The 12,500-nt window shown below is 33.6% G+C and overlaps 1 protein-coding gene across 4 annotated transcripts in view; it reads left to right on the forward strand.

The window, feature by feature from the left end:
- Nucleotides 1-12,500, forward strand: part of ZCCHC7 (zinc finger CCHC-type containing 7) — a 253,904-nt gene that overhangs the window by 222,704 nt on the left and 18,700 nt on the right. For all 4 annotated transcript variants that reach the window (XM_047066376.1, XM_047066380.1, XM_047066386.1 and 1 more), the window contains one exon: nucleotides 1,010-1,045. In XM_047066376.1, the coding sequence (XP_046922332.1) occupies nucleotides 1,010-1,045 (36 nt within the window). The remainder of the gene's footprint in view (nucleotides 1-1,009; nucleotides 1,046-12,500) is intronic.

Raw genomic sequence — 12,500 nt, forward strand, 5'->3', positions numbered from 1 at the left:
TGTATGTAGATACACATATTAAAACAAAAGTTATAAATTCACATTTACTTTAAGAATTGTCATTTACTTAGTTTGGTGGTTTAATATATTTAAATTGTTGCTGTAATATAATTATAAAAAATACTTACTGTCACCAGCTGTTCTTTTTCTCGGAAGACAGCAGACCAAGAAAATATAAGAACTTGGTTCTTATATTAACTTGGTTAACTTGGTTAGAAAAGTGTTTCCTTAGCAGAGTCATAATTTAAGTATAAGGAAAGAGGATTTGTATTTGTGCCCATAAGAAAATGCCTCCTAACTGGTGTTTGTTGTTGCTGCTGCTATTGCTTGTGGTTGTTTTTGTTTTGTTACCTATTCTTTTACAAAGTTATTGAGGTTTTATTGGTTTTTTAAAGTGATTTGCCTATAAATGTACAGATGGAGGAGACAGCTTTTAAGGGAAAAGGCATGGACTCTAGATTGAGGTTGTTTTTAGTTTAGTTTTGGTGTAATTCTCTCTTTACCCTATTTCATAGGTTAGCAGCCAATGATTAGGTAAAAAGATGGCAACAGACATCAGAAATATATAACCACAGCAAAGGCTTCTTTAAAACCGTTGCTATTAAATTGTTTTTTTTTTTTAAATCATACTACCAAGGTTCCAAATGTTCTTTTAAAAGGTGTATTTAGTGATTCTTACTGATTTTGACCACTGCTGTTCATTTATCAGTTTAACTGAGTTATGGCTCTTAATCACATCTTAGTGCCCAAAACTTCTAACCTGAAAAGAAAAAAAAGAGAGAGAAAACTTTGTTACTGGCTTTCTGACAATGGCAGGGAGTGTGTTAAACCAGTGTAAAATTCAATTAAACTGTCTAGCCAGGTTTTTGAAGCTGAAATGCAGACCCTTTCTGTTAAGCTTCTTATTTTCCTGTGACCGACACCGGTGGATGCTGGGTTATGCCAAAACCAACAGGCTGTAAAGTACCTTGTTTCATGCTCCCAGCTGATCAATATTTTTATTTTCCAGGCTTGCCCAGAAATCTGGAGGCAGTATCACCTAACGGTGAGTAGAAACACCTTTTTTTTTATTTTCCCCAAGACCTAGCCTATTTATCCTTCTCTGAACTGCTGACCATAAAATATAGACAAGCATCTTCTACTGGAAGATAATAAACATCCAAGAGTTTTTGCACTGAGAAAGCAATAATATACTTTTTCTCTTCTTCCCTACCCACTCCTCTGTTCTATATCTTCCTGTTCTGAAAAGAGTTTGTTTTTTATTACTCACATCATTTAATGATTACATCATGATACTTCTCCGTCTTCCCACACTACACTCATGAAATTAAAGGGAAAAAGTATGCTAGGAGCCATAAAAAATAATAGTAATCCAGTGTCTTTAAAGTGTTGTATTATCTACGGTCCCTAAGCATACAGTCCATCATATCTTCCATAATCATTTTTCTGGCTTTATTGAAATTTTTGCACATATTTTTTTTAATGAAGCTAAGAAAAGCTTAGTGTATCTTTTGCATAGAACAATTCAACTGTCATATCCTTAAGCTCCTCTTGACTTATTCAAAGTGTATAAACATCTGCTTAATACCATTCAAGTTATTCAATTCTCTGGTTTCCTTTTATTGTGAATTTAGGCTAAGTAGAAGTAGAAAACATAATTTACTATGGAATCAATTGGCTAGTGCTCAATATTATGAAGTCAGTTTATTTTTAATATTCAGCTTCAATAATTTCAATAATTCACCATAGTAGTCATTTTTTAATATATTAAATGTGTTATACTGCGCAAGATGCAATAATAAAAAGTATTCTTGTAGTTCTGCAGTTGCAACAGTATTATAAAAGCTCTTCCTTAAGGTTTAACGTATTAAGAGGGTTTGGTTATAGGAAGACAGTTAGTAAAAATAGAAAGGACGAAGTTTTTACAAAACATGTCTTCTTACTGCTCTCCCTTGTAGAAATAAAAAGTAAACCAAGCAGTGACTCAGACTACCAATAAGACTGTCACAGGCCCAAGAAGCAATGAATAATGCCCGATGGTTTGTTTTCATATCGTCATCACTATTCAATTTATGTAAAGATTCTCAGTAGAAAGCTGTAATTCCTCAACTGTCCTTCAGTCCCAAATTGGGTTTTGTGAAAATATTTAGTGTTATACCAAAATACACACGCACGCGCGCACACACGTATCCCCCTATATATGTTACACATATATGTTCTAGGTGTAACTCTTATGGATACATTGTATTTATACTTATATAGCAATTTTTTTATCCTAACATACTATGGTGAAATCCTTATAGCCTAAACTTGATTGAAATCCAATCATATATTTTTCAAAATGATAGTCACTTTTTGTAATTATATAGCAGTTTTTTTAATCAGTTTTTTTATTAAATTATAGCCTAATGGATTTGACACTGTTTCTTTTCCCTTTTCCCCTAAGTTAGAGAATTCCAGTCTTGAAAACTTGACATGTGGGAAGTACTATTTTAAAGCCACTGTTTTCATTACTTGCACCTATATTCTTTAATATAGCTGTCATAGAAGAATAGAAATCGGTATTTAGTATAACAAATATTTGAAGGTTTGTTTAATAGTGTAGCTTTTGAAAAACATAAATTGTAAAGAGAATAGTTGGGAAAAAATAAATGAAAACAAAATGAATTTCTCATTTAGAGAGTTACAATATATTCTATTTATAGGTATAACAAAATTATTTTGAAAAATCCATTTTTCTCAATCTGGAATTCTGATTAGTTTTCAAAATAATATTGAAGGTAACTATCACAATTTATAATTATCAAGTTGAAGTTAGTGATTGGTAATTTAGAATTAGTTTACTATGCAAATATACATGCTAAGCTAGTACACTTATAAACATGTATATATCAGTATCAATTTTCATCTAGAATAAAAGTTAAATAATTATGTAGATAGGCAAATCCAAATGTGTGTAATTAAGCAGTATTTAATCTTGAATAAAAGCAGGATGCATGGTGAGTTTAGTCATCGTCAGCTCTTTTACTAGGCGATGGACTGCCATCTATTGACTTATAGTAGCCCTCACATGTGAATGTGGCATCACTCAGCAATGACCAAGTAATGAAGCCTAGGTTAGAATTGCCACTGTACATTCCTTTAAACTACTCTTCCTAAAACTCTGGAAATTTCCGCATTGAATCATTGATCCATTTGTTTTTCTAACCCAAAATGTCCATTTCTTACCCAAAATGAACTGTGCTTTGGGGGGAATAAATTGATTAGTATATCCAGTTTGAAAATGAGAACTTTTCAGTTACTTTTATCTGGTTTTTATCAGTAAGACTAGAAGGACATTTACACAGCCTCAAGTTTAACAACTGTAATTTAAGGTCTATTTGGGAATTGCTCTCTTTCTTTAAAAAAAAAACAAAACAGTTTATAGGTTAAATAGCGTGTTATTTCTCAAATACACAACAGTGGTGGTGAAGCTGAATGGTGTAAGTGGACTTGCAAAATGTTCCAAATCATAAATTTCTTAACACATTCTAAAAGTAAGACAAAAGTTAAAGAAGAGAAAATGTTCACTATTTTCAGCAATTAAATGAGATGAAATAAAGTTTCCTTAACAACTTGTATCTGAATAGAACAGCTTTTTAGCCAAACTTGACTGGACTTCACTACATTAAAAAAAAAAAAAACAAAAAACTAAGACCATCATTCTAAAGGGTACATGCCAGTAAAACTCTAATAAAAAGATACTATATAGATAGATAGATGTGTGTGTGAATGTGTGTGCATGCATATTATAACAACTAATTTGGCTATGGCTATAAAATTGTCATGTAATTTAATGACTTTAGATGATCACTTTGGAGCTCTGCATAGGAAAAAGAAAAATCTATGATTTTATTTAGCAATTAAATAATTTCCCCAATTAGTTTATGTATTTACCTCCTTCAGAAATGTTTATAACGTTTTTTAAATCTTCAATACTATAGCATTGTTCTTGTATTTTACTTTCTGTTATATTTTCAGGTTTTGGTAAAGCCTGACTTTGAATATTCTTTTTCATGTTTCAGATAACTCATTCTAGATAAAAATTTCCCTCTTTATTCAAGAAGGAAAACCCCTTCCCCCATTCCCTGTCATTTCTAGTTTCATTTATATTAAAAATCCTAGGCCAAAATGGCCACCAACAGAGTTTTACAACCAACAGAATTTTTAACTAGTAGAGGCTATAATTTGACATGCTTTGGACATTTTGTTAATCTTGTTTTTAATCTACTTACTTTAAAAAAGTAACCAGGAGTTTGCTATCTGGGGGCTGTGTGTGTTAAGAATCAAAAAGGACAATGCATCTTTTATGTTTAATTTTGCGCCTGGATTGCTTTGTGTGCATTGTTAAAATGTTACAACCTACCACCTTTTACTTTAACTAAAAGTTTAAATAGGAAGCAAATGTAACCTTTTTGGAAGAATTACCTTTTAAATGGTTTCTTTATATATAGTGTTTCAAATGCCTAGACTTCACTTCAAAAAGTAAAATGCTTGCTGTCAGGGAAACGGTAAGGAGTATGGTTTCCTTGCCTTCCTGTCTAGCCTAGGAAAAAGCTTGTGACCAGAGTTTACTAGTAATCGATACTGTCTTACCTGAACCAGTTGAGTGTCAGAGTGTGGACCATAATTAACAATATTGTTTCATCTTACCACTCAGTTTTCTCTCCTTACCTGGAAACATTACTTTAGAAATGTATTTTCTGGGTTTTCACATTATGGAAATGAGAGTTTTACACTAAACAAGAATGTTACTCTAAAGTAAGTAACCCTAAATGTGAACAGATTTAAATTTAACTTTAGAGCGATGTTTTGTAGTCCAAAAGGAAGGAATAATAAAGTGGGATTTGGTTGTGAGGCTATAGTTATCCAAAAGTCTTTATCCTACAATTGTGATGAAGATAGGATGGGTAACAGTTTTCTAACTGCCTAAAACTAAAGTGGGTTTTTAAAAATACAAAATTTCCAAAAGTCAGCCTCAAGCCAGAATCTTTTCTTTTTGTGGGGGGAAAAAAGTCCCTCTTTCTCTCTTAATTGAATACATGTTGGGAGTCCTACACCTCTTTCTGGGAGCTCTTCGGCTACATGAGCAGAACCACAACACCCGCAAGAACCCCATCCACAGTAGATACCAAGTGACATGTCTTTTTTCATGTGTGTGTTTAAGAAAATAGAACTGGTTACACGTTGTATTTTAAAGTGTTAGAAGAACTCCATAGAAGAGTGAGAACTAGGCCTCACTCTGTTTTAGAATTATTTAAATCAACTTTTTTTTTTCTTGTACCATATCTTGAGGCCTGGAATACAGATTATCATAAACTAACACTTTGCAAATTCATTTTGGAAGCTCTTTGCTAGTTCAGTTCAGTTTGCCAACTGCCTCAAGAACCAGGAGCACCCTTGTTTAAACTGTAGGGGTTCCCCCCTCTGTAGCTGGTGTTGCTATTTCAGTGTTTTGATTGGTTAAGTGTTGCTATTGAGATATTACATCTCTGTCAAATTTTCAGAGATTTAGTTTTCATTAAAAATGTCCTTAACACTGAAATGCTGCTGAGGTGAGTGTAATCATGCTCTGATGATTCAGAAGGAACAGGACTGTTTTGTAGTACCTCGGGGCCGTCTTCTCATTGTAGTACTTACTATAAAATATATCAGACTGCTTTATGTTTCAAGTTACTTGGCATCTGAATAAAAAGAATTTCTGAATGAGCACTGATGACTGTTTTCTAATACTTCATATATGGTGACAGAGATAGAAGATACGTTTGAACTGTGACTAAAATTGTAAAATATTTTTCAGATGGAAAATGTATGTGAATACTTTTAAATTTATTTAAGTACTCAACTTGTTCTCTAAAGAATTTAGTGTCAACATTTAGCTAGCAATTTTTTTACTTCAATCTTACCATGTTTAGAATTTACTATAAATGTAATTACTACATTTACAGAGTAGGTCACCTGAGTTTTATTTTTAAGTCTTTATTTCAGTGTCATGCTGGACCACATTTTTCTAGAACTTATCATTGGAAGCAATTGGAAAATGCAATTTCAAGGCAAATGAAACCTGGAATTATCAATTTCAATAAATGAGATTCATTTAAAAATAAATACAATTTGCTAAATCATCAAAAAGCAATTTTCTAAAGCTTCTGTAAAAGGAAGAGGGGGAAAAAGTGAACACTGTGAATTACAAATGCACATGTTATTTTTCCTCTCACAGTGTTATCCTCAGAAATTTAGAGATGGTATGTACACAAACTTATTTATAAATGGGAATAGAATAAAATTTAGATTTAGATATTAAATTTATTAGTATTTATTGAAGCACATAGGAAAACCTTCATACTTTCTTCTTTTCTAAGAAATACTGAGGTGTCATCCCCTTCAGAGAAAATTTCCAACTTATTTTATCAATGTTTTAATGCAAACATTAATTTGTTTTAAATGAGAAATCACTATGGCGTATTTTGAGTATGTTTTTTTCCTGTGTTAATATTTTTATTATCAAGTGTTTTATAACATTAGTTCTGTTGTAAATATAAGTATTTCAGGTAATCAGGCAATGAAAAGTATGCAGCATTCACACAATTTTTAAAAGATTCATTATAAAAATGTTTTGGCCTAGATGCAGCTGTGTTTTTGCCATCTTCTAAATATCTGAAGATATGTCCAAATAACCCCTCATCATTTCTGCTCATTTTCTTGGTAGCACATGTTGTTCAGTAATAAACTGATTGAAACTGAAGCTCTACTATAACAACTAACTTTTCTCATTTGACAGTCCCTGTGCCTTTTTGTCTGCCTTTAGTAGCTGGGGGCAAAGACCATTCATTATATTTAGGACTTACATATTTACAATATGGGCTTCAAGTGTTACTTCTGTTTTAAAAATTTAAGGGAATACTCATTACGGTCTTCCTTTTCTTTCCTGTTAGCAAATGTTTCTCCTGAGGATGATAAAAAGATATAAATTACATTTGAACTTTTTACTACCCTTCTCTCTCTTCCCTAGGTATGTTCACCTTTTTGATACTTAAATTGATACTTAAATTCTGTAGTGATTAAATTCTATTTGTAAGTATTTATACTTTTAATATATATAACATTTTTAAAGCGTATTCTTCTTGAGGAACACATGCATTATTCATTTAATCCCAAATAAAACTGTTGTTGTTTTTCACTCACAACTCTACACTTTTAAATAGTGCCCCTGTTATAACAAAAATGAATATAAACAGGTAGCCTGAAAATTTTCAAACTGCAGTTTAATACTGTATAGTATCTGACTATAAAGTAAGTTGTAGTTTAAAAATCTGGAATGTTAAATGATGCCTATTCTTGGTCACGTTAACCATACATAAAGAGAGTAGAAGTAGTATGTAGAATACTTTTAGTATATTTAAGTGATTCTTTTTCATGTGTATTTTGAACAGGTGATTCATGTCATTCCTTAAATAAATATATTCCAACTGATTGAGTTTATCATAATCTTCTCTGGACATTCCAGTGCAAGAATAAAAGTAGATAAAGCATACTGGACCAATAATATTTGTATTAAACTTTCCTTCTAGTAGTCATGCATGTAAATGACATGGTAGATTACAGTAATTCCTAACAGGTCTTAAGTATTTAGGAATCACTTAGTTACTCACAGTCATGATCAACCATAACCTTTAAGGGTTTTGGTCAGTCATTTGAATAATCTTCAGGAAAAGACTCCTGAAAGAATCCCTTGACTTGTTGATATGAATAGTCTCTCTGAACTAGTGTTGTATTTTCTGTTACAGTGTAAACTGTATTAGTAATCTTAAATTGAATTAAGTTTAAGATTTTAAAAGCAAAATCTCTTAAATGACTAAAAGTTAATGAACTATTGATAAAATCAGTCAGATTTTAGACTTGAAATTCATTTGCCATTTGATCTCCACATACAAGAAAGTCATGGGAGTTATGTTTTTGTACATTTGTAATTTTTTTTCAACTGTTTTGAACTCAGCAATGGTCATTTAGGGCCAACGTCCTTAGTTTTTTGGAAATACCAAAAATATTATATGAAGAAAAATGCCACATGTTTAGAGACCATTTGATCAAAAAGTTTTTTAGTATCTTTGGAATTAATATAGGCCTTTGCCTTAATTGATATACCAGTATACTGGTAGATCACATTTCAAATAGGAGTTTTTCCATGGGAATGTTCAGAAATCCCTGCTAGCTTTGTAAAAAGAATTCATGTGTGTGTGTCAAATGGTAATAAAGCTACCAAATTATTTTTTTTTACTTTTTAATTTATTTTTGAGAGGACACAAGTGGGGGAGGAGCAGAGAGAAAGAGAGAGACAGAATCTGAAGCAGGCTCTAGGCTCTGAGCTGTCAGCACAGAACCCCATGCGGGGCTCAAACCCATGAACTGTGAGATCATGACCTGAGCCGAAGTCAGATGCTCAACTGACTGAGCCACCAAGGCATCCCTTCTTTTTTCTTTTTTTTAGTTTATTTATTTATTTTGAGAGAGAGAGAGCATGTGTGAGTGAGAGAGGGGCAGAGTGAGGGGGAGAGAGAATCCCAAGTACGCTCTGCACTACGGCCCGATGCAGGGTTCAAGCCCATGAACCATGAAATCATGACATAAGCCAAAATCAAGAGTTGGAGGCTTAACCAACTGAACCACCCAGGCACCCCAGCTACCACATTAGTTTCATTCCTTTTTTCAAAAGTCATATGAAATCAAATCTATTATATGGATTATGAGGTCATCTTTATAATTTTGTAATATACCCATCTCTGTAAATGCCGATTTTATATAAATACTGTTCTTTACATGTATTTGTGGATTACCCCCACATTTCTTTTCACTTAGGGGAACTAAATTTTGGATCATTTATTAACTTTGTTCATACAGTAAAATCTCAAATTTATCTTTCTTGGATCTCTCCCATTTCCTTTATTTATAACTATACCACATTTCCTCCTTGTTTACTAAAGTCCTTAAGACACATGCAGTAAAATTGATTTGGAGTGGCAAACTCATCCGGAGGAAATTACTAGGGAATGTTTATTACAGAGAAAAGAATGCCAGCTTTGAGATCAGACATTGGCTCAAATTCTGTCTCTTTAATTTACTAGATAGTCAAACCTAGTTAAAATATTTGGCTTCTAAGATCCTTGGTTTCTTCATCTGAAAAATGGGAATGGTGCCTTCTTGTTGTAAGTATGTAATGAGTCAATAAGTGTAAAGTACTTGGCACAATACTTAGCACATAGCCCATATTCAACACTGTGTGAGCTCCAATAAAGCAAACCCATAGACGTCTCGCACCTGTAGAGATGACCTCTGGGCTAATAGCCCAAACTCAGACTATTGTAATGTCTTTTGAGAAGGCTATTGTTTACCTAAAATGAGGAGATTCATAATGACCTCTTTACTTTCTGTCTCCTAAAAATGTTTCCTTTTTATAATTACTGAAGTTAAAATACTCACAAGCACTGTCTTTTGTTAACCAAATTATTTACCTCGCTTTTCATTTTCTAATTATTTATCCTCGTCCTTTCTAGAAATGTAGGTAATGTTTAAGTATAGCAAACTTTTTTTTTTAATTCGATTTGCTCAAAAAAATCATTATAAAGACATTTAAGAAGTAGGTCACAAAAGATATTTAGGCTACTTCTTTTCCTAATGAAAATGACTATATAAAATTTGTGCCATGTAAAGAAATACTGATTTTGAAAAATATATGATCTAACTATATACATTAGTAAACATTCAGTTCTTAAATGGTAACTTCAGCGTCATCTGAATATAGTCATCTATCATAAGCAAATGAAATTATATAAATCTTTTGCTTTTTTAATATAGATTTTCATATGAAATCAAGTAATTCCCACTCACACGTAAACCAGTTCTATAGGGGTAGAGGGTTTATGTTAATCAGGTGAAAATAGCATCTCAGTTTTTTTGTACTTCAGATAAAACTGCTTCATGCCTTCACATGACTGATGCCAGAAACGAGCCTGATTTCACAGCAAGATGTGGAGGTGTAAGAGCTCCACCACTTCTACACTGTTTTTATTCTCACATAGGTCCAGCAAAAAAGACAACACAAAATTAAGCATCTTCTCAATGCCTGTGATTTGTATTCTTGCAAAGCGCGTTCCTATTCCCTGTTGTTCTTTATTTTAAAGACAAGCAGGAGCTAAGATAGGGCATATTGTAAAAGCAAAAAAAGCATTACTTTCCCCCTCTTTAGACAGGTCCTTCCAGCTGTGGAGTTCTCTGCCTTTGTGACTGTGGGTTAAGAGTATTTCACATGAATAAGCGGGTTTGGATGGGGAGGGGGAATGCTGTGTGTTGTGAGTCATGTGAAGTTATGGTAAAAATGAAAATACTGGTGTTTATTTGAATCCTCTGTGTTGTAGCTAATAAATATAACAGAGCTACAGTTCTATTATTCTACAGTTTTCCGGTGATGGTTTATATACCATTATATGCAAAATATATAAGCAAATTTGAATATGTTAAGTAGTTCGTATGGTTGGAAGATATATACTAATGTGGTTTCTATGTTTTATAGTCTACCCCAATAAACCTTCAGATGAAGTATCCATGGATTCACACATGTATGTGTTCTTTTCTGTCCCTTCCCCCACATCCTGTCTTCACACCCTCCTCATCCCTCCACCCTGCTTCAAAGCTTGTGGTCCCTTTTCCATCCGCGTACTAAAAGGTTCTTTGTAAACCAGGCCATTTGTCCATCATTGTTTGGGGTCCAAACAGTGGTAAGATACCCTGTCACCGATCCCGCGTGCTATGAATGGCAGCTCCTCTCCGGACAATTGGCGGAGGGGCCGAGAAATATTCCTGAGAGGATTATTTAACCTTTCAATTTAGAGGGCACAAAGCCTGGCTGATTAATGAACTTTCTGATGGGCGCCGATAAGCGGATCTATTTCTTTATTTCCCCTAAAAGTGATTCCTTCTCCTGTCCATATTACTATAATCTTAAACCTAAAATGTGGCAAATAGATTAAAAAACAGCACTAAAGAGTTTATCTGGCTGGCAAACTGAAGGAGCGAAATTAAAATTGGTAATGACAGCAGTGGCTCAGCCTCATATGTGGTTTTTAAATGCACTGTGTATTTTGAAGAGACTTATTCTCCAGCGCGCCTGGTAATGACTGCTTTTGGTGCACAGTCTGGGGCTGGCTCCTGTTATCCCCACCCTCCCCCCCCCCCCCAAAAATGAGTTGTGTTATCTGGATGGCTGCAGACACATCCGCGGCCCCCGCTCTCACTGCACGGGCAGACAAGGTCGATAGCATTACAAGGTATTTGTGGCAGCGCTTGTTTCAGTTTTCAGAGCTGCCAGTTTCCAGGCGGATTTGAATTACAAAAGAAGAAGCTGGCATGAAAATTGAAAGGTTTTATCGGCTGGTCTGAAGCCTCATAGCACATTGCTTATTTATGCAGTCCATTTGCACCAGGAAATATAAAAAGGAAATACATTTTTAAAATAAGGCCATAAAGACCCAGATATGTTTAAGATGGCAAATAAAATATAGATACCTATAATATCTTTCCAGGAAACGATTTTCACTTAATGTTGCACATTACTTCAGAAGAGCATTTATGTTGCTGTCATAAATTTGCGCGTTCGTGTCACTGTGTAGGTAGTCCCTGGGGATTAAGAAGGAAGCCTTTGCTAACTTACTTTAAAATTAAAATAGACGGAGGGATAGCCCTGCAGTTTGAGAGCTACATTGGAAATATTTAAATAGGGTGGTAAATTAAACTTAAACTAACATTTTTGCATTCCATGTAAAATTAGCTATGGCCCAGTGAATAAATGCCACTACCTTTGGAGAAAATTGGGATGCTTTTTAAGCCATGAAGATTTGGAGCATTCAGGGAGTGAATTACTGTGATCCTTACTGTCTTGCATATGCTCATTGTTCTCTGCTTACTGAGGTTTTCTTTTTTTGTTGTTGGTTTTTTTTTTTTTCGGGGAGGGGGTAGGGGGGAATATAGGGTGGGATCTCATTTACAAAAAGAAAAGTGATAAATAAGTTTAATAGCTTCTTTTTATGAAACCTGTGCTTCATTTATTTTAGTCTTCATATATATCGCCTTTTAGACTTTTGCCTAATGCTTAATGTTGTGAATATATACCATCTTTTCAGTATTGAGAGTTACCAACAATTTACCTCTCTTTGTATTGCTTTAGTATAGTCTCAACTTAGTGAAAAAGATACACTCAGGCAATCCCTTATACTCTTGGTTACATAAAATGAAGATACACGTATACAAACACACAGTACTGAAAGGCCTTGAATAATCAATGGTCTTACCACTGGTCATTTGCAACCTTCGACCCATTGGTTTGTAAAACTTAGTATCTGAAAGAGGTGTAAGGAGGAAGTTAGATGTGTATAGAAAATATCAAATCAATAAAGCAACACTTTTCATTC

The sequence above is a fragment of the Lynx rufus genome, unplaced genomic scaffold (assembly GCF_022079265.1).
Source record: "Lynx rufus isolate CCGP_SWC_20201006 ecotype Redwood Valley unplaced genomic scaffold, mLynRuf1.p SCAF_10, whole genome shotgun sequence".
NCBI classification, from domain to species: Eukaryota; Metazoa; Chordata; class Mammalia; order Carnivora; family Felidae; genus Lynx; species Lynx rufus.